Source organism: Anarhichas minor, unplaced genomic scaffold (assembly GCF_050575085.1).
Source record: "Anarhichas minor isolate MPS153535 unplaced genomic scaffold, ASM5057508v1 ptg000024l, whole genome shotgun sequence".
Classification (NCBI taxonomy): Eukaryota; Metazoa; Chordata; class Actinopteri; order Perciformes; family Anarhichadidae; genus Anarhichas; species Anarhichas minor.
The window spans coordinates 11,390,032-11,417,832 of NW_027466470.1; the positions used below are offsets into that span (position 1 = coordinate 11,390,032).

A 27,801-nucleotide genomic window follows, 5' to 3' on the forward strand; every position below is an offset into this window, starting at 1 on the left:
GTACAGATTCCTCCCTCGGAGAAAGACGACTTCGTACGCGGGTCCTCACCCTCCGCTCGGCCGGGCTGCAGCAGAGAGATGCGCCCCGGTGCAGAGGTTCGGTGTCAGTAAAGTCCGATGAAGAGAAAGAGACAGGGAAAGGGCGCAGTGTAGCGCTCCCCGCAGCATCGCGGAATACCGAGACCCGATTGCATGCAAAATAAAGAAGCGCCTGTTTTTTTTTTTCGTTTATTCATTTTTTTTTGGGGGGGGTAGAATGGGGCGGTGCGAGCCCTCATCGCAAGTGAAGACATGAGAATTGGGAGAGGAACAAAAAGCTCGGCTGCAGAGCTGTGAGTCTCCATCCATCCGAAGGGTCCAGTCTACACACCTATTCATGTTGCAAAAGCCTGTTTTATGACAATGGATTACTTGCTGTGGCTGTGCAGCCTCATTGTGCCAGTGGTGCTGGCCGTAGAAGGTATGTGGTTTGATATTTTTATGACTAGTTTAGTCTCGTGAATGAACAGTGGACTGTTTTAAATGCATATTCGAATTTGGCAACAAAACACCTCATTGTCATTGAAAAAATACGAGCATTAACACAAAAGATGTAGCCTCAGAGGAGCAATAATCCACAGTGTGTATTTTATCTGATCATTTGATTAATGTCCAGTTGAAACACTAGAGCAGTCATTCCTGCTGTTTCTGTATACAGGGGAGGTGAAATTAGATCTGTAAGCAAGACTCCGTTCATGTTTTGGATAATTAAAGCTGTTAATATAATGCCTACCCGCTCTGTTAAATGGGCAATTCCGCTGAGTATCAATTTGCTCTGTGATTGTAATCCAATCTACACATGTATCAGCACGTCCCGTTCCCTCAGTGTGTGTGTGTGTGCCGACATCCCAGTGTTCCCATTGCGGCTGAAGAGCTGCCCTGTTGCTATTGTCCCTGTTGTTGTCACACCCACAAGCTGAGTGAGGATGCCCACCTGTCCTACACGGCACCAGAGAGGCACAGACAGTGCAGAGGGGCGTCCCTCTTTGCTGTCACTGTAACATAGAAACACACTCCTCATATGATGCATGTTAAAGGTTCTAAACCTGCTGCTGGGGTTCACCCACCAATCAGTGCTGCGGACGCTTAAACACGCAGACCAGAGCGGATCAATCCCGGTCCCGGAAGCACCTCAGGGACACACATGTGAAACACATTAGATGACAAGTGTGAATTAAAGGTCAATGGCTTAACAAGTATGCTGCAGCCCCTGAAGCTCTCTCCATCACTGAGGGAGTGCTGCTCCAGGGAGAAGCCCACCCCCTCGCCACCGCTGCTGCTACCCAACCCACCAACCCACCCACCCACCCAGCGACTCCTCTCTGAGCTGTAGCTACATTTCTCTGCCTGGCCTCCCTCTTTCCCCCTCCCTGTCCAATCTGCCTCTCCTGGACCACGGCCAAGCCCGATCCCTCATCAATTCTGGTGTCAGCAAGTAAATCAATGCAGCGGCGGCAGCCTTCCAAGGCCCAGTGGGCTCTCACGGCGTGATGATCAGCCCCCGTTTCCCCAAACCGGACCACTAACTGTTACTCAAAGCTCAGGGGTTTTAACTAATACTTGTCCTCTGAGGATAAACATGAAGGGCAGATCACCGAATGGGTTTAAATGATGGGGGGGCGGGAGGATGTTTTTTCAGTGAGTTGCATGTCGTTTATTTAGCTGCTTACTCGGTGGATTTCTACACATGGATTGAATCTGGAATTTGGTTGTTTTTTTCTCCCATTGGCAAGTGTTTGCGCATGGATAATGCAAGCTGGACTGCAACTTGAAGTGCGTGCTTATGTACAAAAGCTACAGCGATGACTTATCTCCAATTCACACCAACAGACTGCAGTAAAAGCCTCGGCAACTGTGACACTTTTATGTTGTATCGTCCTCATTTACAGTCAGCGTTTACTGTACTCTTCTTTTAGAGCTCATAAACTAGATAGATGACCAATCGGAAAGCATTTCATGAAGTGGGCCTAATCCACAGTATGTGTGTGTGATTGTAGGAAAAGCACTAAGCATTTTCACATGGATAGAGAGCTTCATTCACATTCTCCTGCTTTCCATACATCAGAATATCAACAGGGGACAATTATTTGTTGACCTGTAAAAGCAGGTGCAAGCAGCCCCGAGGAGAGATTGAATTAGGTCGGCTTGACTTGCTCAGAAAGTGCTCATCAAGCGTCACACTGAGCAACGCACTCAACTGTTATCATTGTGATTCTACGGAGAGAAACATGCACTCAAATTAACCTTTGCTTAGAACGAGCCCAGAAGTCAAACTATCAAGAGCTTAAACTCACGATTTCTCGACACCTATTGATAGCCGTGCATTTGATCGTCCTCCGATCACTGATGACGATGTTAATATTTCATATGTTTGCTTGCTGGCAGTGAGTGTCAGTGTAGTACAAGGCGAGGCCTCCCTTTCATGATGCGCCCGCTCTCACAAAGTGAATAAAACATTAGCATGTGTGAGCTCCCAAAGCGCCCTGGGAATGCAGTTGTGTGGCGTTTTTGGCTCCGGCAGGCAATCAAAAAAAAAACGAAAAGAAAAGGAAGAAGAAAAAAAAACGGGTAAATGCCACGGGTGGTGATGCTCTAAAGTTCCCACTGCAGCATTGTTTTCTTACCCCGGGGGCAGAATGACTCCACCGCTGCTGTAGTTTTACGGGAGATGGGGGAGATTTCTAGATTTGAGTTATGGCAGCGAGGCGATCTCAAAGGCATTGTAAATTTAACAGGGAGGAGGAGAACTGTGGAACAAATGGGATCTTTTTCAATCTAACCGGTTTCCAGGATTTAGTGAGTTGACGATAACACACTTTGGTGAATAGAGTAGTTGGACGAACGGAAGCCTGATTCATAGTGAGCAACACATGGGCCCGGACTCAGATGTTAGTGCAATGATTCTTTAAAATCTAAGGAGAGAACTTCGGCCGTCTCTTGCTCCCCTGGGAGGTCAAAGGTCATGTTCGGATAGAAGATGATCTCTCAAGCTGCCAGGGATTCAGCATCGTGCTCAAGAATGCTTCCTCGTAGGAAAATCCGGCTTTTCGCAGGGGCTTGAACAGTTGTTTACAGTTGTATGGATGGTCAACTTGCTGCCCCTTCAAGTGCATTGTGTGTGAGGTGAAGCCTGTTTAAAGGCCTGTGGTCGGATCGGGCTGAGTGATTCTGCCTCTGTTGCCTCTGGGCAACCGGGAGAGAAGAGGGAAGGGGCGACGCAGCGGATCAGACACCCAAGAGACGGACTGGATCAGCAGCATGTAGTCAGAGAGCGTTCAGTCAGCTGTGTGCCGAGCGTAGCCGAGCACAAGATAACAGCCGCTGACTTCACTGATTAGTTCCTCCTCTCTGGCTCAAGTCTTGCTAATCAGCAAAACAACCTTGTTCGCTACCGTATATTCGGGCTTCACAACTAATCTTTTTTACTTTCGCTCATGTCCTCACGCACACGAGTACAGAAGACAGAGAAGGCTTTTATGAATGAGTAACAGGGCTTTCTTTTGTATGTAAAGTTATGTCAGTAAATGTACATTTTCTTTGTGCATAAATGTTACTTATTAAATTTCATGCAGGGGTAAACGTGATCTCCATTTTCAACAAAGACGAAGGCAGCCACTTATTACCCTTTGAGTGTAATTCTTTTCACATTGAAGCACTACTTAAATGTTTATTCAAACGTTTCCCTAACCCTCAAACACTGCTTTCTGCACACAAAAGTGTTCTGGCTTTAAATCACAAGCATGCTTAACCACCATTAAGAAATCATCAAGTGACTGTGATTAGCTAATTCTTAATGTATCATCACTTAATGGTCGTTAATTCAAATGTTCTTCATTCTCTAAATTTATATGCCACCAAATTAGCTGGAACCCAGTTACACAGAAGAAGCAGTTCTCAGAGCCTCACACTTGATCAGCGTGAGAACAGAACTGAACCTGTTCTCATAGAACTATGAAGATGTTTAAATCAAAACTGCTGATGGTTTGCAAACATTAACATGTTGCTGCACGATGGTAATAGACCAATGCATTAATAATTAACCAATTACATAGACTCATAGACTTGATAAACAGGAATTCGTGATACAACCTGCATTAATTCATGCTTTAAGTCATCATGAATCATCTATTACTTAAAGGACAACTTCAACATTTTAGGGAAAATGCTTATTTGCTTTCATGTTGAGCGTTACGTGAGAAGATTGATCCAACTCTTATGTCTGTCTGCTAAATAAGAAGCTATAGAGCCAGCAGCTGGCTAACTGAGCTGAGCACAAAGAATGGAAGCAGGGGGAAACGTTAGCCTAGCTCCATCCAAATGTAACTAAATCGGCCTGTAGTCTGACATAAACCGCAAATAAATGGAATTTGTTGTGTTTACAATTATTTTTAAATTTCTTTTACAGATTATACAAACTAAATATTCGGTTCCTCAGTTAGCTTTAGAGGTGCTGTTCGGCAGACAGCTGTTTCCCCATTTCCAGTTGTTATCCTCCTATAAGCTACCAGCTCCTTCATATTTAGCAGACTGTGCAAGAAAGCAATTACCCAAAATGTTAAACTATTCTTTAAAGCATGTGCCCTTATTATATAGTATTACTGATTATTTTTTCAGTAGCCTAGCAGGACTGTAATCTGTCAAACTTAACACTACTTTAAAGGGGAACAAAACCAGAACATTGCATAATGTAGTTTATTACTGCACATCAAAATCCATTGGTCAGATTTAGTCGCCGTTTACACACAGAGCGAAGGTCATTTGCATAGAAAGTAAGAACTAAGAAGTCCTACTACTGGCTGTTGCTCTTGTCTGCTACTGCAGTGTGAATGTGACCACCTGATGCACTAGTTGAACACAGATGTAATCTATCCTGTTCGGTGCACCGATCACTATTCGTTATCTCTCGTCCTCTTAAGAAGAAGAAAAGCCATTGTGGTCTCTCTAATGAACACGCAGCGCAGACTGTAAACACTGCGCATATCTCTATAGCTGCTACAGATGGACCAGTGATCCATCCACTCAATCACACTTCTGTTATTGACACACAAAGACAAGGACAACACCGTACTGTAACTGCCTTTTAAAGCAAAACATCTACCGACGTCGCGGTGCCAGAACAAAGCCGTTGTTCTACACCGGTCATGCTATTTGTTTGCCCTCTCGCACCCTCCTTCAGCAACCGCTATCAACGACTTGTGAGCAAATGGTGCACAGCAGGCGTCGTGTCATTGAGTCTCCGTGAAGAAAGCATAATTGTTTCGGTAATTATGTGCTAACAGCAACAGAACAATGGGAGTGGAGCTGTATGTTGAGAGCCTAGAGAAGGGGGGCCGCGTCGCTTCTGAGGTGTAATGAACTCGCCGGAGCACCAATCAGGTGACGACTGATTGAAAGCCCGACTACAATGCTCATTGATCCCGCTGTTTATTCTCTGCCTCCGACTGTCTGCCCAGCTCTCACCTCCTCGCAAAGTCGTAAAGAGCTCGAAAAACAGCTGCCCACATCACTTGATAACTCAGTCTCAGTTCAGAGGTGTCATGACACAGCACCGTCAGGTGTTTTTTGGGGGGGGGGGGTGAAGTGAACCCCCCCACCCCCCAAATGGGATCTATTAATTTCCCCTATGCTCGTGACCTCTCTGAGCCAGTGCTAGTTTAATGGAATATTTCCCATCCCAAGGCATCTTGGAGGAGGCTTTGTTCTTGATTCCACAAATGAATATTGAAAGGAGTACATTTGCCAAACACACACAGAGAGAAAGCCTTAATTAGGCGTCATCACAGATATGCCTTGATTGTCACAGTGCTTTCAAAAACTGAGTGCAAGTGGGTGGAAGTCAGGAAAGAGGGGGAGAGGAAGTTTTACCTGAATCCTTTGTCAAGCAGAGTGTGTGTGAGTGTGTGTGTGTGTGTGTGTGTGTGTGCTCCTTAATGCTGTGCAACAATTTTGTCCCCCCCCGTCCTCACACCATATAATTCAGGTTTTGTCAACCTTCCTCCTACTCTTTATTTGCAGAAACCCTTATGGACAGTCGGTGGGCAACCACAGAGCTGGCATGGACCACGTTCCCAGAGAGCGGGGTGAGTGTGTTTGTTTTGTGTGTGTGTGTTTTTTTTTCCTCCCTTCATTTAACAACATTTGTTCCATTTGGTTGTTAATAGAGCCCAGTCTGCCTTGAACGGCACACCTCCTACTGTTTTATATCTTTGTTTTTGCAGTGTGTGTTTGCTTTCCCGGATGCTAAAACGCAAATGAGAAACACATTGAGTAGAAGAAATAAAAGATTTTCTGTATTTAGAAAATGTAAAAAGCTCGATTAAGGAATACTGTACTCGACAACAACAACAAAAAGACGGACACGCAGATACACAGAGCAAATCCCCACAGTGTGAAAGTGCTATTAGGTAGGCTCTACCTTGAACGTCTCCCCAGGATATAGAGAGCTTGATAATTGAAAGCATGTGTCTATGTCTTCTATAATACGGACCCAAGAGCGCATTACAGGCAGGAATTAAAGTTTTCAGCTGATACCCCCTGTAGGAATGGTGAGAAAATAAAACAACATGAATTTGACCCCAGGGCTAACAGCCTGACAGACCTCCCCCACTCCCAGCCAGTGTAATTTGTCTTCGCTACGTGAGCGCAAAGTCAGTCAATGGAAATGGTGGGTTTCCATGGAAACGATCTTGGGCAGCCCTGCTCCTTCCTCTCCCCTACGAGGGCCGGCTCTGAATGTCCCAGCGTCCATGAAGTCATATGTCACGACTGGCGAGGCAGCCCCTCTCCTCCCGCCTGACAAGCCCATACGTTCGGGGCCGGCAATTATCATATTTGTCAGGTAGTGCATCAACGTGTTGCCGGTGATTGACGACGCCTAATGCTGACTCTTGGGCTCATCGTTTGGGAATAAATTGCACGGCAGCTCAGAGACGTGAGATGAGTTATGCATTATTTTCTTCCAGTTGAAATAATCAATTTCTGGGAAGCTCATTTGTTATAGAAACGAAGCATTATGTCCAGGAGGAAATTAGGAAAAAAAATCTAAAAAGATTGACTTCTCACCAGGTTATTTCCTAATAGACTAAATTGATCAATTGACCAATGACGCCATTTATCATGGCCTATGGCCTATGGCCTGTGATGTTAGTTACCTTATACAAAGACCAGTTCTAACAACATGTAAAGCTATACATTGATAGGATTTAAATATTTTTTATACTGACATATTAGTCTTCAAGTGATTATTTTTGAGGCTACATGATGTAAAAAGACATCAGTCTAACCACAACAGAAGCAAATAACTGCTCTCAGGTGTTATGCGTAAATATATGTATATATATATATATTCTGCGTAATCTTAAGTGCTCAGGAGTGCAATCACACTGACAGCATTGCATTTAGATGACCATTTTAATAAATAACTCACTGTTTGCATTATAGATGTGTGGGGAAAGTTTCCATTTAAAGTGCACAGTTTTATGTTCTCATCTCTCGCAGCACAGATAATACATTTATATGATATAGAAACCAAATCTCCTCTTGAGACTGTTTCGATTGCACTGCAGCAGTAATAGCTACGAGCGCTGCTTGCTATTATATAGGTGTGTGTGTGTGTGTGTGTGTGTGTGTGTGTGTATAGACTTTGATAAAGGTCTAACCAACACATCTGTGACGATCTTAGCTGCAAAACATCCCTATTTTAACAAACCTCCGGCACGTGATCAGCATCATGACTGTTAGTCAAACGGGCATAATGCATGAAATGCGTTTTAATGGGAAAAAAGTCTCTATTAATAGTCCATAATGATTGGAATTTTCTGAATGATTCATGTAATTAGATGCCTTTTAGCTGCAAATTATTCCTCACAGGCCACATGAACACAGCCACACTGGGAATGTGTGTGTTGGTGTGCACGTGTTGCATTTTTACATTCTGTTGATAGCAGACGTCACTTTGCTGTTTTGGATGCCCTCTACGCTCCAATGGTTTGCATTAGGATGCACCGCGTTTAACATTACTCAATTTTAATTAACAACATATTGGATAACCGAGTTTCTGCTCGTATACTGCCGCTGCATTAATACAAAGCATTGGATAATCAATACAATTTAGTCTCATCTTCTTCTTAAACCTTCTCTCCTCTGCTTTGTCTCTATCAGTTGTCCACATTGCTTACAGTATTACGTTTTTCCCGAGTCCCTGCTGTCATCGCTTCCTCCGTCACAATGTGTCTCTGTTGTTTCCACAGTGGGAGGAGGTTAGCGGCTACGACGACTCCATGAGCCCAATCAGAACCTACCAGGTGTGTAATGTCCGACAGCCTAACCAGAACAACTGGCTCAGGACGGACTTCATCCCCCGCAAGGGCGTGCTGCGCGTCTACGTGGAGCTCAAGTTCTCTGTCCGTGACTGTGCCAGCATCCCCAACATCCCCGGCTCCTGCAAAGAGACCTTTAATCTGTTTTACTATGAGTCAGAGGGGGACACCGCTACAGAAACCAACCCTCTGTGGAGGGAGAGCCCCTATGTGAAGGTGGATACTATTGCCCCAGATGAGAGTTTCTCTCTGCTGGAGGCGGGCAGGATCAACACCAAGGTGCGCAGCTTTGGCCCCCTCTCCAAGGCTGGCTTCTACCTGGCGTTCCAGGACTTGGGCGCCTGCATGTCGCTCATCTCAGTCAGGGTTTTCTTTAAGAAGTGCTCCACAACTATTGCCAATTTTGCTGTCTTCCCTGAGACTGCCACAGGGGCAGAAGCCACCTCTTTAGTGATCGCTCCCGGGGCCTGTGTGACGAACGCCATGGAGGTGTCCGTCCCTCTGAAGCTGTACTGCAACGGGGACGGCGAGTGGATGGTTCCCGTGGGCTCGTGCACCTGCGTCGCTGGCTTTGAACCTTCTGCAGACAGCACTCAGTGCCAGGGTATGTGTGCTTAACAGGCATTTGGACTTTTATTTAACCAAACCTCCTTTCTATGCTCAGAGCAAGTCACCTCAGTCTGTGCCCTCTTCTCTGCATTTATTGTGCGGCTCCTGAAAGGGGGTGAAGGAGGGTGGAGGAGAGTATGAATTAATGAGGTGTTGCAGAGAGGAGCAGCATACAAATATTGCAAGAGCAGGACGGGAGGGAAAGAAAGATAGCAGAGAGCCAAGGAAAAAGCAGATAATAGAAGGGAAAGGCGTCCGAAGTCCGGAGAAAAAGAGATATTTAGAGAGAAAGGGAGACAGCATGAGTTAAAAGGTGTGAATTGCCAAAGATGGGATAGTAACAGCAGCCAAAAGGAGAAGAATGAAAAGGGAGGGAGGCTGCAGGAAGTCAAAGACAGACAAGCGAAGCCTCCTCACACCTGGGTGTGAGGAATAACATGTCTAACATGCGCCGAGAGCTCATTCGTTGCCATTTGGCGGCTCAAGGTTAAAAGCTTGCCTTCAATGCCTGATGAAAAGCTCTCCAGAGCTTCAGCCAGCGGTTGCGATGAGGAAGTGTAATTTCCTCCACAGCCCCCCCCCGTTAGTTAATCTACAGGCGGCCACACTCATTAACACCATTCAGACCAACGTGAGCCAACACTGCCACGCTAACATTAATCACTCAGACATTTCATTTCTTACCTCGGCCTGGCCGCGCACTCGCCGCCTAACACCGCACGAGATGGAGGGAAAGGCGAAGACGAGGAGGAAAGGAGAGGAGAGACAATAGAGAGGGAGAGGAAAACATTAGTGTATCGAAAACAGGAGAATCATCGTGCCCTCCAAAGAGGTTAATGGATTGAAGCAAGACAGCGGGGTGATTCAGCACCCTCTCGAAAAGAGGCGAGGAAAACAAACAAATAAAAGAAAATGATGATGCACTGTGTAATGTAGCAAAAATAAATCAGATCAGAGAGTGTAGAGCCTAAAGGTCTCTGTGAATTATGAGAAGAAGAAAAAAAAGAGTACATTTTCATCTTATCTTTTTGGGCTTTTTACTGCACGGTTTTAGAGCTACAATGCGGGGCCATTAGCTGCGCTGATTTTCCTAAAAGTGCCATTGTTGGGAATTAGGGTGGAACTCCAGTTCAAACTGAAAGACCACTTAGGCTAACTGGTTAATCACACTCTTTCTCACTGGCTGAGTTTTATGAGCCCTCACGCTGACAGGACAGATGTTTGCCAGAGACCCCACTTTTACTCCACCAGTTAGGAATGTGGCAAACAGTAAAGTGTGGGGCTCTGGGGGCTGATATATCCAGACCTTTTGCTGCTAATCCCCTTTATCTGAGTCCTTCTTTAGTGTGGGCTTATGCTGGTTTATCCTTAAGACTCGATATCAGCCAAACCTTCAGCGTGACACTTTGGAATTCAAATTAATCGCTTGGACACATCGTCGAAGATTACCGCATTTTGTATATTTTTCTGATAACTCTCCTCTCAGCTAATTTACGTCAGGTCGGATTCTGGTCCCTTCATTTGAATTGAGTTACCGGATTATTACGGAGCTCTTCTGCATACATGTGGAGGCCTTGTTTGTATTCATCCGTGTGTTTTGGAGGGCTGAAGACACAACAGACACTGATTGATGGGTTTCGGGTGTATCCCTTTTCTCAGAAGCATTCTCCATCCCTGTTTGTCTGACAACAGCAATCTCCTGTCAGCAGTCTATCTTCATCTCCATCGTCCTCTTCCTCCTCTTCAACATGAAACTTGGCTGTCATCCCGACTCTCTTTTTGGGGAGATTAATTTCACCTGGTAGAGAGAGTGAAAATAAAAAGAGCACGTGCAAATAAACAGATAAGACCTCATGCTTAAGTGTTCACCATCTCTCACGTACCTGTCAGCATTTCCTGCATAAATATTGCGCTTTGCAGGTACTTCACAGGAACAGTGTTTGTTCTGTGACAGATGTGACAGCCGCTTTTCTTTTAGATAAGTGACAAGCACAGAATGCTTTTGTTTTGTTTTGTTCTTATTGTGCTTTTTGTTTTCTCTTCCGCCCATCCAGCTTGCATCTCTGGGACCTTCAAATCCAAATTTGGGGAGGGATCCTGTTCTCCCTGCCCGTCCAACAGTCGCACCAGTGCACGAGGAGCCAGTATTTGTCCCTGCCAGAGTGGTTTCTACCGCGCTGACAGCGACCCTCCCGACTCTGGCTGCACCAGTAAGTCATCCTCCGATGCACAGGCAAAGATCCTCAACTGTTCTCATGCTGAGAAAAGTCAGGAGTGTAGGAATAACGTTCGCTGAATTATCAGTGCCAGGATGCATCTATCATTGTGTTTAAAAATCCATTTATTTGTCACATACGCACTCATAAACACTCCGACTAGTGAAATTATTTGTGCCAAGCTCCAGAAAGCAACTACCAAATAGAAAAAAATATACAATAGAATACTATAGTGTACTTCTTAAAAATAATCATTTTAAAGCGACTATAATTGATGTCTTTATAATAACAACATCAAATGACAATGTGAAAACAATGTGACATTGTAAGAGGGATTGCTTGGAGTGATGAATCTCTTTGTTTTCAGTAAAACAAAGCTCTAAAAACTTTACACCGCCTGCTCAGCACCAGACAAGACAACACAAAATGAGCGACTAACGGGTGCACATAGTGGAGTGTTTAGTAGCTAAAGAGACATTTCCCTCAGGAGTCGTTACAAGTTTCAAACCGAAATTGTCCGTTTGGTGGCAACTAGTCCGGTCCGGTGCTGACCGCGGCGTCCATGCTTGTTCTGCATGGACAGGCCTCTGAGATCAGTCCCAGCAGTGGTACTGATGGAGAGCGACGCGTGCTGCCTTGACTGCGTAAAATCACCCCCCAGGGGCCTTTCGCCGCGTTAAATGACACACAGGGCCCCGCAACTGTCTTCCCCAGATTCTCGTCACAGGAACACTGTGGACTCTGACATTGACCAGCGCGCACAGACAGGCGGGCAGGCACTCAAGCACCACCTCGGACTAAACACGCAAACACACACAAACACGCAGTCCTGACAGTTCTGTCCCTGCGGGCTGTCAGGGCTTGTGCCAGGCAGCCTGTGCTTTGTGTTGGGAAGCGGTGTATTGCACAAGAGAGGCTCAGCCAGTCAATGGCCGGCAGCTTGGACTCAGCGTGTGCTTTTGACGGGTGTCCAATTAGAAAAGCCTCCACTCTGAACTGTGTGTGCCTAATTAGAAAGGACAGGGCGAGGGAAACGCTGCTCAGGGCAAGCCGGCCGAGGAGCTGAACTCGGACGACAGGCAGTCTTGGCCGACGAGAGCCGATGGCCCGAGAGCCTCCCCATCTCTCCCCCCCCCTCTCTCTCTCTCTCTGCTTTGAGACAGGTTAGACTTTCTGCTGCTGGAAGCTTAGAGGCAGAGCCCTGCTCCTCTTTCACTGCAAAAGGATGAAAAGCATGAACCAATCTTTGTTGCCTCCCACTGCGGTTATCATACTTTATCCAGGTTTTAAACACTCTTCGCTCAAGATGCAGCACTTCTTATTGAACCGTGGTGGCCTTGGGTTGTACTGATACAAAGACATGAATTTCTATCAAGAGTGGATTAGCCAAGTTCCACACGCACAGAGAGGGGTTATGCATGGAAGGTGAGTTACAGTGTAGAGCTGTGTAGGATCGTGCTTTTCATAAAGCAACATTACTTAGTGATGAACTGTGCTGTTCTGCTTGTGCATGGCAAGTTGTATTTATCCTCCTGTCTGTGAATATGTTGATTTATTCATTTGCACCAGGACGTTGCCCAGTTGTTTTTACATGTTCCCATGCCCTTTGCTTCAGATTTGTTTGGGGGGCATGTAAAGCAACACATTTATGTGTGCAAAAGGATTTTAATGAAAAGGAATAGGATTACTCTCTTACAGAGATATTAAAACATTTCTCTCACCATTGAGGGAGTATAATGTAAGCACTGCATAGGGAACATGACTAAAGCCTCAGCTGTGTGTTTTTTCCCATTCTGCCTGCCCACCTTCTTAAACATCTACGTGTGTGTGTGTGTGTGTGTGTGTGTGTGTGCGTGTGTTTCTGCAGCAATCCCCTCGGCGCCTCGCAACGTTATATCCAGCGTGAACGAGACCTCGCTGTCCTTGGAGTGGGAGGAACCCGAGGACACAGGCGGGAGGAGCGACCTCGTCTATAACGTGGTGTGTAAGAAATGCCTGCGGGACCGGAGCCCCTGCACGCGCTGCGACGACAACGTGGACATCGCTCCCCGCAGGCTGGGGCTGAGGCAGAAGAAGGTGGTGGTGAGGAATCTGCAGGCTCACACCCGCTACAGCTTCGAGGTGCAGGCTGTCAACGGGGTCTCTGGGAAAAACCCCGCCTCACCCAGCTACTCCACCGTCAACATCACCACCAACCAAGCCGGTTAGTAGAAGAAGATCCGTCAATGACATCGGATGTGTTCACAAACCCAGTTAATTCATAGAGCCCCCTCCGCTCAATACCACTTAACATCACGAGGAAACAGGCCTGTGAGTGGATCCTAAGTTCAGTCAATGTCAATGAGTGTCTAATGAGCTTTTAGCATCCAGAGCAGTAGTAACACCACAAATAAACATTGTTGAACATGCTCAGTGAGAGCGACAGATGGAACAACTCTCAGGTGGAGCTCTGCTTTGCTGAGGGAGTTACAGAAAAGGCGGGTAAAATGTTAAGTGGGCTGTACTTTACATCTCCACTGTCAGCTTTCAGCACTCTGTCAACCAGGCGTCTAATGCTACATCACTGACAATGTCACCTTTCAACATCTCTACTTGATATTTGCAGCGTCATCATCAACCAAACTGCTCAGCACCTTTTCAGAGACTGTAATTACTCTTCCAGTTAACCTGCACTTAATCCACCTTACTGCGGTTTATGGACCCGGGACAATGACTATCAATTGAGTCACTTTCAGGCCTCACAAATCAATAAACTGCCCACCAGTGAAGGTGACACGTGTACCGTTTTTCTGAAACCGTTAAGGTTGAAGTATTTCGAATAATAATTATCTTACTGTGATGGTTTGTGACTTCGAAAGAGAAAATCATGGCAACTTAAAATGACAATCCCCCCCCCTCCAAAAAAAGTGAAGTCTATTAATGTAAACTGTCTCCTCTCTGATGTCAAACCGCAGCACCTTCAGCAGTGCCCACCGTCCATCTGATGCGCTCCACCTCTGACACTCTCAGCCTGTCATGGCTGCCCCCTGAGAAACCCAACGGGGTCATCCTCGACTACGAGATTAAATACTATGAGAGGGTAAGCTCTGACTTTTTAGCCGCCATGTAGGTCACAATGCTCTCCTTATTGACTCTGAAAATCTGCTTTTCCAGCCCTGTGCAGAGAGAAGCATTTTTATGGATGCTGAAAAATGGAATATTGAATTGTGTGCAGGGGGATTGGTTGGGGGGGGGAGTTAAAAAATGTCTATTGTTGGAGATTGTGCTGGTCAGACTAGGAAACTGGTGATGTAAATGCTGCAACATTGGTTGGATTAAATTCCCTAGTAAAGCCGTGTAGATGTATGACCATTACAGGGTGTTAACACTGAAAACAGCACTGTTTTAAAAGAATGCAAGGGTCTGCGTTAGTCCATAAACTACAGGTCATATACCAGATTATGATAAACTGTAGTAAAACCTATATCCTATATGTCCATATAAAAAACGGTGCTTCTAGTTACCAGAAGCTATAGGTCATACCAGATGTAAGCAAAACCTCTTGAAATGAGTAACGGTGCATTTTATATCTCATGAATTCAACTTTTAATTTGTAAGATGATCATTGTGTCCTTCTTTCAAAGGTTACTGCTTCATAATGCTAACTGAGAACCAGTTACGATCTGAAAAGCATCAGGAGACACTTGACTCTGCTGCTTTAACGGCCCTTTGTTTTACTTCAGGGCCAGGCGATGTCCCACACTGTAACATCCCAGCTCAGCTCAGCCAAGGTGGAGGGGCTGAGGGCCGCCACGCCCTACGTGGTGCAGGTCAGAGCTCGCACTGTTGCCGGATACGGACGCTACAGCAACCCCATGGACTTCAGCACCAGCCTCCACAGTAAGGACAACCTCCCTCCTCCTTTTCCAGTCCGTTCTTGATGATCTGCTGCTACAGGTTTCTTAATAAGGGTTCAAGCTTAGTAGTTTTATGGCTGCCTTAATTGGTAGCCATTATGCTTTCAGTACAGGCCAGCCTTTAATCTCTCGAATAGTGTTCCTGCTGTTAATTACTTATTTGTATCTGTGTGCGGTATTTGCTCCAGGTAACCCTCAAAAGTCGGTGCAGGACCAGCTGCCTCTCATCATCGGCTCGGCCTCGGCAGGTCTGGTGGTCATTGTTGCCTTGGTGGTTATCGCTGTTGTCTGCCTCAAGTAAGTGTTTGATTTGTATTACTTACAGCCTGAACTACATGTTTCATTTTGTTAGTTAGACTGTGAACAAAGCGACTCATTAGATTTTAACATGCTTTCAAAGGGTTTGTAATCCTTTAGCTTCAAAAAGGGAGCTCTAGAAAAACAACAACAAGCTGAAGCAGTCTGTGGTTTTAAATCTGATAGTTGAGTTAGATGTTAGTTTCATTCCCTGTACGTGGACAGGGTGAAGACTGATTACGTGAATGTGACCTTGTTTATGTGCTGCTTGTTTGCAGGAAGCAGCGCAGCGGCTCAGAGCTGGAGTACACTGAGAAATTGCAGCAATACAGTGAGTTTATGTGTTCAGCTTGAGAAGTATCTCGTCTGTGGTCTTTTGGTCATGCTGGTACAGTTAACCAGCTGATTCAATCAGTTATCCAATCACCTGATTGAGTCAGGGAACCATTTCCCTATTTACTCAGAGGAAGTCTTGACCATGTTGTCTGTCTGATGTTTGTCACGATACTCGTTCTTAGATGTGAACTTTACAAGATATGTGGTTTTATTGCATTTTTATCATTTGGCCCAGAATAAGAGATGAAAACGAGGCTATTTGTAATAATAATACAGCATTTTTGTGAAATACGCTGAACTGCTTTCATGCCATGAGAAAATAAAAACCACTCTTGTGTCTGTCGATTAAATATCATGCCAAAGCGATGCGACGGTTAGCTTAGCTTAGCATAATGACCATGGATGTATAAAGTGAAGTGGGTACATCATTGGAGGCGGCACCTCATTAATTCTTATGAAAGTTAATCAGTTGCGCTTGAAGCAAAAATATGTTCGTCTTCCGAGTATAAAATGACCCATGCACGCTGGAGAATACCTCTGGATTCAGCTATTATTGCATTTTACAACGTTTAGGAGTTAATGATTTGAGAAATGGATTCAAGTGTGATTTCATGTGTTCCTCCTGGGAAGTTGATTTTCTTTAAAACAAATGAATAAATAATAATTATCCACTGATTTACAGTCTTTCCCAATGTGAGTCTATGGGGAAAGGTATTTTTGGGCCGAATGGCATCACTTGACGAACCCGGACATTTTGATTCCACCTTTGGCCACTATGTCAAATTTCCCCAAATGTCCCATTCGTTAAATGAAACTATTCAAATTGAACATCAATTTGATGTTCAACAGTTATATCACCAAGGCAGGTATGACTAGAGTCTGACTTCTCTGTGACTTCTTCCTTCCAGTTTCTCCAGGGGTCAAAGTGTACATCGACCCTTTCACCTACGAGGACCCCAACGACGCCGTCCACGAGTTTGCCAAAGAGATCGACATATCCTGCGTGAAAATAGAAGAAGTCATCGGTGCAGGTAAACAACGCTGTTCTTTTGGTACGAGAGGACGGAGAAGGATTCCGGTTTATTAATCTTTCATTTGAGCAGGAGTGTGGCCATCAAGCCGCGAGGTCTGTTCTGTAAGAGAGTCCTCTTTGGGAGAAATGTGTTAGATTTCACCGAGTGTGCATGAGAGCTGCTGGTGGGAAGGATTGAAGTAAAAAATCTTCTCTGAAGCTCTTTCCCCTCCAGTCTGTTGTTTTTTTTTGCTCTCTTCAGCGGCATGTTGTGTCCTAACTTCACCTCAAATGACAGTCTGCTCCTGCTCGTTCAACCTTCCTCCCTTCTCTCCGTCTCTTTCTCTCTCCCCCTTGTAAACACTCGCTCAAAGGCACCAAATGCAAGTTCCTCGCCCGTCCTCTGTCTCCCTTCACCGCTCCCAGGTTCCACACTCGATCGATACGGGTCACTCCCTCTCTCCCCAACATCTTTGACCCTTCACCTCCCGTCCTTTCTTCTTCTCTTTTCTAACCCTCTCCCACAGTTGAAGCCGACCCTCAACTCTTTCAAAATCAGCTCCTTCACTCCCGAATCCGACCAGTAACGTTCCTTCTCCCTGCATTTTCCCCAACTTCCCCTTTCCTTCCACACCTCCTCTTCTTTCCTCTGCTCACTCAACCCCTCTCCCCCATCACCCTCACCCCCTTCCTCCCCACCTTGTTCTCTCAATCAAGGGGAGTTCGGCGAGGTTTGCCGTGGCCGTCTCAAGCAGTCCGGTCGCAGGGAGATGGTTGTGGCGATCAAGACGCTGAAAGCCGGCTACACCGAGCGCCAGAGGCGGGACTTCCTCGCCGAGGCCTCGATCATGGGTCAGTTTGACCACCCTAACGTGATCCGGCTGGAGGGCGTCCTGACGCGGAGCTGCCCCGTCCTCATCATCACGGAATTCATGGAGAACGGAGCCCTCGATTCCTTCCTCAGGGTAAGTTTGGCGGGAGGTGCGGCACGCCGCAACGCCTCTGACAGAGAGGATTACTTTCTGTTTGTATCAAAGCTGAGAGGAACACACACACACAGACAGTCGTTCACGACACCTCTGGGTTATCGGGATGTTTTACTGTCTGTGAAACGCCCCGAGGCACTCACTTGCTGAGTGATAGAGATTAAATGTGCAATATAACGCCTGGAGACAGGCATAGTGTCTCAGCTTGACGTGACTGACTGATGCTGACAGGCTTTCCGACGCACAAACTCCTGGTGGAAAACTGTCGCAAAGCAGACCTTTGGATCGGGTTGCTTCAGCGTATTAGAGAGCCCTTGTACGACTACAGAATGCATTACTGATCAGAGTTTTCCGTTCAGACCTACCGCCACCTACACAAAGCGCTGAACAAAGGCAGGATAAGAAATGAGGTGTCACACAGTACATTTGCAGCTGCGTGGGGGCAATTACATGTCATTTGCATTGTATAAAACGTGTTATCCTGCATGGCTGGGCTGTGAAGAAGTCTACTTCCTGTAACTGTTCGGCTGGAGGAGGCTACTTAATGCTTCTGCTCGATCGATGCCACACTGCTGGTCTTAAAAGCAGTTTATCTTTAATTGATGTACAGCTGCTTGTTTGCATAGATGATGAATCAGTGATAAAGATGAGCCTTGACATTGACCAGCTTGTTTGATATTTCATTATAAACGTTAGTGGGCTTAATGCCATATAACCACTCATCTGCGGTTCAATGCAGGCTGAAGACCTTGTATACTTATTTCCTGTCTTTATGGACACAAAAAGGCAAACCTGGAAAAAATAATAATGATTTAAATCTGTGAATGTATGATTTAAGTATAAGCAGAGAAGTGTATGAATTGATTCTTCACAGTTGTTGATACTTAATACTACAGACACATTTCAGCTAATAATAAAATACCCACTTCTATCATCTAGGCCTCGGGCTAGCAGAACATCGACAGCCATTTTAAAATTGTAATATTCACCACTCTCTGTCATTCAATAGGCCGAGGAGTCATCGATTAATTGCCCACAAATAAAACCCCTCAGCTAGTTTTATATCACTGTGAATAAAACTGTTTTGTCCAAAACAAGTTTGAAATAAAAGATGATTTCTTGGGCTTTGGAAAAACTTGACTATTTGTTCACATTTTTTAGGTCAATTATCAATTGATTGATTAACTGGGAAAATGATCGTTACTATTATTAAATAATGAAAATAATTGTTAGTTTCAGCCTTTTCTTAATATATATCTTGGGTGCTTTATTGATGGAATATAAATATGTTTTTCAGTAAAATCCTTAAATATATAACTTAGAATTAATATTTATAACTTCTCAATTGTTATAATATAATGTGATTTAACACATTACAATAACTTTGCCTGAAGAAAATGCAGTGTAAAATTGGCAAAATTAGTTAAATTAGTTGATATATGATTAGAGAATAAATAAATGAGACTTAAATGCTGAATGTCGATAGTTTCTGCTGTTTAGTACTCAGAGCTACAGACACAATTTGTATTGAGAATGGGTACCGAGCCCAAACATTTAGTCAATTGAAATAAAAGTAATTGACAACAATGTTTGTAATCAATACATTTTTTAAGTAATGCATCAAGCTACCAACTTCCAATATGTAGATTTGCTGTTTTGTGATGTTGCTCAGACACAGCAAGCTATTTGAAAAAGCTGCAACTATTTTTCTTAGATAATCAGTTATCAATTATTGTGTTTATGAAATGTCAAAAAAGTGAATCACAAGTTCCAAGAGCCCAAAGTGGCATTTAAAACTGGCTTGTTTACTCCAACAGTAAATCCTCACTGAAGCAAATGTTTCTCTTTCCTTCTTGAAAAGTGACTTAAGGGATGAATCAATTATCGGATAACTGGCAATTATTTTTAGTTGGAAACATCCCCTGGGGCTCTTGGACATTGCCATGGACACCACTCTATTTTGTGACATTTGATAGACCGGACAATGAATCTATTATTTGAAGCTGATTTATCGGTAATGAAAACAATCATTAGAGGCAGCCTCACATCTGAGAGTCCAGCCTGAGCCTCTTCCCTCCTTCACACCCACTCCTCTCAGTCAGCTGTCCTACAGATAACACAATAAACTCGGCGGCCTGTGCTGTCCTCACCCCCGCTCCCGCCACTTTCACGCTGCCTGGAACTCTGAGTTCTGCCTCAGACATGCAGACTATAGAGTTAACTCACACATGCACAAAACTGTCCATGTGTGTGACGCACATGAGGCTCCGTTCTGCTGCTCCCCGGAGACATGGACACACTTACACACACACACACACACACACATGCACGACATATGCACATGTGGAGACATTACGGATATAAAGCAATAACACCCACACACAGACAGACAGACATATGTACACACCACCATGGCTTTGAAGGGCCTGGTATGAATCATGGCTGTTTACACATCCATCCATTCTGGCTTGTTTTGCTGTCAGACTTCATCGGAGTGTGCCGACTACAAAGCAGAATGTTTATCGTTTTCTCATGTCATGTCTTGTGTTCTGTGCTTTCTCATTGTGGAGTCAAAGGAGGGATTGATTATGTCGGAAAATTGTTTTTCTTTTTCTTCTTACATTGCATATTCAGGTCATGAAAGGGAAAAACCTCACAGCGTAGTTTCAGCTTCATCCATCCATTTTTTTTTTTTATATCAGATAATTGTGTATTGACATTGAAATGATTAGTTTCAATTCACACACTTCAGGTTTAGTGAGCCGTCACAGGTTGGAGGTCGGCTGATGTATTACGATCCGGAGTTGATCCCACTGTGTCACGCCTCACGCGCGTGGAGAATTGAAAATTAAACCCTGAAAGCCCTAATCTCAGATTTGTTTCATGCTTCTTTAATTTTAACATTAAAGGGCAGAATTCTGCAAATCAGGGACTTTCAAATGTGGAAAATAAGCTTTGAGCAACACGCCATTCTAATTCAAGCGACGAGACGATGCCGCTTTAATGTTCGCAAAGCGAGAAAAATGCAAACAAAGCTTTTGTGTTAACACCCGTGAACTGCCTGTACCTGTAACTAGTTTGTCAGTCAGTTTGCAGAATTGAACAAAATACCTGCAGTTGTCTGTCTGTTTTTGATTTCAGCGTTGCAGCTCCCTTTCTGTTTCTGTGTGGAGTCAATATAGAGCCTTAATGTGTTTAGTACGACAGTAAAGAGTCTAGTTAATCAGCTAATTGGACAGCATGCGTGAAAAGGTCAGCCGTCACTGACTGTCAGGAGCAGCCGTGAAGCATTATGACAGATGTCATGTTTATGTGGCCTCAGTGACTGATTGGCTCTCTCTGGTGCTTTCTCCTCCTCCTTATCTCCCGTGCTCTTCCCTAACGTCTGTTTCTCCACATTTCCACACATCCTTGTTTCTCGTTCTCATTTTTCATTCCTTCGCTTTCCGGCTTGTTCATTAACCGCCTCTCCTGCTCTCACCCCCTCCCCGTCCCCTCGATCCGTCTCCGGCTGTGTTTCTGCAGCTGAACGACGGGCGATTCACGATGACACAGCTGGTTGGGATGCTGCGTGGCATCGCCGCGGGGATGAAGTACCTGTCAGACATGAACTATGTTCACCGAGACCTCGCCGCCCGGAATATCCTGGTCAACAGCAACTTGGTCTGCAAGGTCTCCGACTTTGGCCTGTCGCGCTTTCTGGACGACACTTCCGCTGACCCCACTTACACGAGCTCCCTGGTCAGTATTATGTTTGCTAACCCTGTGTTTGTACACTCGCTGCATGTTTAATTGAGCATGTTAATTTGATCCACTTCACTTGTTTCACATATGCATATGGACGCATGTGTGACTGTTCATGTGTGCCAATATTTGTGTGAGCGTGCGAGAACGTCTGTGAAATATGCATTAGCTTCTGTATGTGTGTGTGTGTGTGTGTGTGTGTGTGTTGTTTTAAGACTGCAGTGTCTCTCGAGGTGTTGATACCCCCTTGTGTGTGTGTCTGTGTGTGTGTGTGTGTGTGTGAGCAGGGAGGGAAGATTCCCATCCGGTGGACGGCACCAGAGGCCATCGCCTTCAGGAAGTTCACCTCTGCCAGTGATGTGTGGAGTTACGGCATCGTCATGTGGGAGGTGGTGTCCTACGGAGAGAGGCCATACTGGGACATGAGCAACCAGGATGTGAGTCCGCTCAGTCTCATGTTACAAACATATACCTATAGACCAAATGCACATTCGGGGAGTTTTATGTTTACGTTCAGGGCCGGCTGAGAGTTTCTCTGAGCTGTTGCAGCTATGATTTCCAGCGTGACATTTTGGACCTGGGCCTGTTCTGCAGCCTTTATCTCCTCGTTGCAGTTGCTGGTGCTGCCGTGTGTGTCTGTGTTCTAGTTTTGTTACCACCATATTTACAGCCCTAGCCTGCCCACCCTCTACAAATCCATACTGCAAAGCCTCCCTCACATACACAAAGGAGAACGGGCGTTGTTACCTGTAGGCTATCTACACTGCACAGACATCATAACTACAGCAGTGAGCTCTCAGGAAAGCAAGAGAAATCTCTTGCTTTCTCCTCCCTGAGCAAAGTACTGAAGCATGTATACACCTCCACTTTATTCTCTGGGGAATGTCTGCTCTGTATTGTGCTTCAAAAAGACAGTTGTAATGCTGATAGCAATAAAGCAACAAAAAAAGAAAGAGAGGTGGAATGAAAAATGCCAGTAATGTATGTATAACTTTCATAACAAAACCCACATGCAGTAATAAAAGCATCAAAGCGGCGGCTCTCTATTGTTCCCAATAGCCTTTGTGCCACAGTCATCGCTCAATAAGCAACAGAGTCAACAAATGCGAGATATAAACAGAAGGACTCGCCAGCTAGAAGCACGACATAAAAATCAAAGGACAAGCAGCAGGAGAAGAGGGGTGCAGCAGAAATGTTTTATTGTTCCCAAATGGCATTTTTTTTATTGTTGTGGGGGGTTGAAACCCATACTGGGCTTATGGAGGAAACTGTGGTTGCTAGGCGAAATGAAATCAATGAGTGAACGTTTTTATCCTCCACTTATTGTCCCTCCTATCAATCATGCCACTTTTGAAGTGACAACTTTGAGAATAGTTGTTTTTAGAGTTGTATGAAGATGCTGAAACGAAGATTGGAATGTGTGACAGCATGAGCCGAGAAGCTGTCTCATGTAGGACATAATACAGTAACTGGGAGTTTATTCTTCCACCACACAAGGGCCGAACAGAGTGAGCATACAATAAATGAGTCAGAGCCAAATGTTACCACTTTGTTGTAAAAGCATCACATGAAATTTACTATATTCTGGGTCGATATTTTGCACTTTACAGCATTGTGAGTCTTTCAAATTATTGGATAGATCGTGAAATCTTGTGGTAAAATGTTATACTGATGTTCAAGGTCCCCAATGGATGAATTGTAATAACTTTGGTGATCCCCTGACTTTTCCTTTAGCGCCATAATGTGGTTGAACTTTCTGGTTTGGAGTGAAATATATCTTGACAACTGTTGGATGGATTGCCGTGAGATTAGCTACAGATATTCATGGTCCTAACTCTGATGATTCCTTAACTTTACTCTCGCGCCATCATAAGGTCAACAATACAATTTGTCCAATACCGTGTTTAATCACCACACACCTGCAAAACCTACGACATTCCCTGCAACCTCAGCTGTAAATGTTAGCATGCTAACAGGATAAATGAAGATGATGAACGCATCAGTGTGTTAACGTTGTTACTGAGAGCTTGTTGGCATGTTAATGTTAGCATTTAGCTCAAAGCACTGCTGTGCCTAAGTACAGCTTCCAGGAGACTTAACTACTTGCTGTCCCTCAGGTGATGACGGCAGTGGAGCAAGACTACCGGCTGCCCCCCCCCATGGACTGTCCCATGGTGCTGCACCAGCTGATGCTCGAGTGCTGGATGAAGGAGAGAAACCTGAGGCCCAAGTTCTCCCGCATCGTCAGCACCCTGGACAAGCTGCTCCGCAACGCCGCCAGCCTCAAGGTGGTGACCAGCACCTACTCAGGGTGAGTCCACCACATGCAGAAGAAGACTATCGTAGCTTACACCCTTCTTCTTCAGTAAAGAAAGATTCACATCATAGTTTATCACTTAGCATTGTCTTCAAAGTTTCAAGACGGATGGAAAGTGTTTTTCAAACCCTGTTATATCTCTCCCTCGCTCTGTTTAGGAAGAGCAAAGCACTTCACTGTTGCAACATTGGCAAGTTTGCTGTGAGATTTAGCGACCTTTCAGATGAACCTGCTGAATTTACTTTCTAAATAGCTGCAGAACAAAGTCTTGCTGGGTTTATGTGTAGGGGGTTGTACCACACGGATACTCATCTGCAGAATGAACTCGCAACTTCTGACCAGTCTAGAGAATCTCAGTTCATAACAGCAAACAGAGTTTACAGTAAATGCAGACACTCATAGTAGAAATATTTGCTAATATATTTCCAGGAACTTTCATCATAAAGTCTGTAATGTTGTTCGTTGTGCTGCTGGCTGACTTGGGAGCTACTGTAGCGGACCTTTGTTGAAAGCGTATGCAGTATTCTGCTAGGTTTTCCATATAGGCACTTTGTGCTTTTGAAGTTTTTCCCACAATAACAGCTGAATAGTGCAAACACAAAACGGGGCGATGCAACTCTCTCTCTCTTTCACCTTGTGTGAAATTGTCCCCTGTAACCTGTATTGTATATGACGGCTGTGAAGTGCAGGATGAAGGCTTCTCCTGGTGCAGAGGCGAGCGGTGCTGTGCCTCTGGGCTGTTGGAATAAGATGTCACAGTAAAAAAAAAAGAAATATATGGCTGGCCTAAAGAGAGGCACACCATGGTGCATGCTTGTTGGGTTTGCTTTGTTTTATGCTTTCGGTTGATTTGGGAGGATATTTCTTTGAGCTGAAGGCTTTCACTGTCAGACAGACGTCTGCCTCTTTTTCTCTGACGACTCCCTTGGAAGTGTAGATGTTGACTTATTCATAGGTAGCCATCCTCGCGGTGACGAGTTGTTTTTCAACTTTGTTTTTCACCGCAGTGGCTTCAAAAGTTCCAGACATTTTTACTGACGCGTTTGTTCTGAATTTTGTTAGCCTGGCATCCAGTCGATTATATGATTAGTGCTGGTTTAGATGCTGGATCCTCAGCTCTGGAGTGATGTATAATGAATCAAGCGCACATCCTCAACTCTGTGGCTCTGACTATACTATAGTTTCCTTTTTCCGACAGCCACAAAAGGCAGAATTCATACGTACAGTATCCAGGTTTTGTGCCAGCTCCTTGGCTCACAGTTTCACTCCAACACAAAGCCCCAAGGGCGATTCCTACGCCAGGATTTGGGCTCAGTGAAGCTAATTGTGTGTGGAAATGTAATGGCTGACCTCGGTTTAATTCCCCCTATACTTGGCTGGATGCTGGAATGTAGGTGATAGGACAGACAACAGCCAGAGCTGCTGATGTGGAAAAGCAGGAGGTGATGAAGTGTGAGTAATAAGGGAGATTGAGGAGAAGCTAAAAGAGAGGAATGTGTTTAATTAGGTTGCTAATGAGCTTTTTAATGCATCAGGGGAGGGCGATATGTGTGTGTATGTTTGTGTGTGTGTGTGTTTGTGTGTGTGTGCATGTTATGCTCCGTGTCGCTGTGTGCAGATGACATGCCAATGATTAATTTATGGCCTCATCTGTATGCAACAGCAAGAGAGATAGACGGAGGAGCGGGAGGAAGAGGAGGAGAGAGAGAGAAAGGATCATGTTGTCAGAGCATGATTTAGAGAGCGTTTCCCGTGTTTGAGTGTGCGTCTCAGCGCACGCTCCTGCTCACCTGCCATTGGCTGCGCAATGATGTCGGGGCAGATAGCGGAGGGAGAGAGAGGATATGAGATGCAGCGCTATCTGTAGAGTATCGTGAGCGTCGAGGGCCTCAAAAACAAGGACACTGGCCGAGCAGCAAAGGACGCACGGAGACTGCTGCACTTTTTTCAAGATAGCTAAGAAATATGTTGCATTTTTTATTAAAACTGATGAGTAGATTTGGCAGGGCATTTGAGCTGGACTTTGTTTATGGCAGATGAAGCTCTCGATCAGCAGATTTGAGCGTATCCTCATGATGCTGTATTTTTATTGTTTATAACCATGAGGTGTATATAGACTGTGTGTGTATATATATATATATACGATGGAGAATTTAGCCGACACTAAGATAGTTTATACCTTTATCCACCTTCAATGATTGCACTTATCTGAGTAATAATGGGCCGTATATATCTTTTGTTTAAAGGCTGTGAACCTGCTGCTGACCTGTGCGGCTTTGTGTTGGCAGGGACCTGCTGCGGCTCGGAGGGACGCTGCCGGGACACAACAGGAAGAGTCCGGAAAGCAGTCAGGAAATCGTTCGGCAACAGATGAGCCAAACTCTCCCCATCAGAGTGTGAGCTGCTGCAAACTGGAGGATACAAAACGAGTAAAAAAAACTACCTAGAAACTCTGACAATGAAGAGCGTGATGTAAAATAAAAAAGAAGAAAAGAAAAGAAGAACGCTCCGGCTACCGAGAGAGAAAGAGGACCGTTTTGGAGATTTTCTTTCCAACTGGAGATTTAATGTCCGTTTAAAGAGAACTGTCCATTGCAGTGTGTGTGTGTGTGTTCATTACTTGACACTTGTGGATTTGTGACGATTGACATAAAGCCAAACTTCCTATTGCCCCCTCTCAGGTTGTGTTTGCATGTCTGCATGTGTTTTCTGCTGGTTGGGAATCAGTCTTTTCTTCTCTTCCCCCTCAGCCTGAGGACCGGAGAGCTCACACAGAGGGTAGGATTCAGTGTCTAGATGATACAACAGTGCCAAGATAAAGCAAACATTTGCTTAAATCGAACTCTTAAGTCAGCTCGACATCTTTAGACCTTCAATAAAATCAACCTTTTTTTTTTTTTTTTTGAACCCAACCTGTTCTTTAATTTAGCTTTGTTTTTATTGGGGGGAAAAACCCACTTTTCACCTGCTTCCTCTTAAATACTGTCTTCCACATGTACTGGGAGATATACGTGTTACAAATCTGTACAAAGCATCCGAGTCTTCACACCGTCTCTCTTCTCCGAGGAGAGGCGTCACTGACACTGTGCGGGACACGTCATGTGCATGCCAAAGTGGAAACTTCTTCATGAGAAAAGTACAAATAAGTTCCACATTAACTGTTGCTTTGGTGGCATTTTGCTGTGTGGACTTTAACGTCCATGTTTTCCTAATCTTATTTGATTCATATACGCATTGTTCTGAATGCTAAGTTATTATGTATAATTGCAAAGAGGTGTTTTTTTTTTTAGAAGCACCGGGGCTTAACTTTTTTATTACAATGCTTGTTTTTTCACACACATTAACAAACCAGACAGACATGAATGAGTGAAATTAAGAAGTGAAATGTTCTGCTCAGATCAGAATAATTATATATGAAAAGCGCCTGTGGTAGTGCTGTGTTGTATATTTTACTTTGGCGAATGTGTTGCGGATCAGTGGGAATTAAAAAGGTCATTATCCAGATGATAACTTCGTGACCTTAATATTGACCTGACCTACAAACACTAATGTAGAACAGATCACTCATTGGTTTATTTCTTCTGACATGTGTTTTCTTCAGCACGCCAGCTGTCAGCGCAGTTCCTATCTAAAACAACTGCCTGTATATAATACTATATTTCTATTAGACCAGTCAGCTCAGTATTTACAACCATCTGACCTGACTCTGGCCTCTCTATGACCCTCGTTTATATGCTTGTTTGTTTATTGTGAAGGAGCAAACAGTTGGAGAAAGTGCAGTTTAAATGGTCATTACATATCTGAAACTATATGTCACAAAGAAAGAAGAAAATGTGTGTCTGTTAGGGCAGACTTTTTCCTGTGCAATTAAAGGTGTATTAGATTGTAAAAAGAAAAAGAAAAAAAACTCAAGAAAACTAGAACAAAAATAAGCATTTCTCTTTCAGTATTTTTACGATAATCATATGCAAATAAATTATTAAACGGATCTCTGGTATTCTCTTTGATTTCTTGGCCGGTTCACCGGGTTA

General features: G+C 44.6%; 1 protein-coding gene across 2 annotated transcripts; it reads left to right on the plus strand.

Annotated features, from left to right (window-relative positions):
* Window positions 1–27,801, plus strand: ephb3a (eph receptor B3a). Of its 2 annotated transcripts, none has more exons than XM_076098437.1 (15): window positions 1–460; window positions 6,055–6,119; window positions 8,289–8,961; window positions 11,021–11,176; window positions 13,050–13,385; window positions 14,137–14,261; window positions 14,905–15,061; window positions 15,267–15,375; window positions 15,654–15,706; window positions 16,620–16,742; window positions 17,441–17,688; window positions 21,235–21,450; window positions 21,741–21,890; window positions 23,571–23,764; window positions 26,059–27,801. In XM_076098437.1, the coding sequence occupies exons 1-15, from the start codon at window positions 397–399 to the stop codon at window positions 26,168–26,170; spliced, it is 2,781 nt and encodes a 926-aa protein (XP_075954552.1). In that variant the 5' UTR covers window positions 1–396; the 3' UTR covers window positions 26,171–27,801. The 2 variants fall into 2 exon arrangements, with proteins under 2 accessions (XP_075954552.1, XP_075954553.1); XM_076098438.1 differs by lacking the exon at window positions 26,059–27,801 and adding an exon at window positions 25,638–25,647.

Excerpts from the sequence above, each read along its gene's own strand:
- ephb3a (XM_076098437.1), top strand. The coding sequence starts at position 397 with ATGACAATGGATTACTTGCTGTGGCTGTGCAGCCTCATTGTGCCAGTG. Across the intron at positions 461-6,054 it reads AGTGGTGCTGGCCGTAGAAG|AAACCCTTATGGACAGTCGG; the intron begins GTATGTGGTTTG and ends CTTTATTTGCAG. Across the intron at positions 15,376-15,653 it reads ATCGCTGTTGTCTGCCTCAA|GAAGCAGCGCAGCGGCTCAG; the intron begins GTAAGTGTTTGA and ends GCTTGTTTGCAG.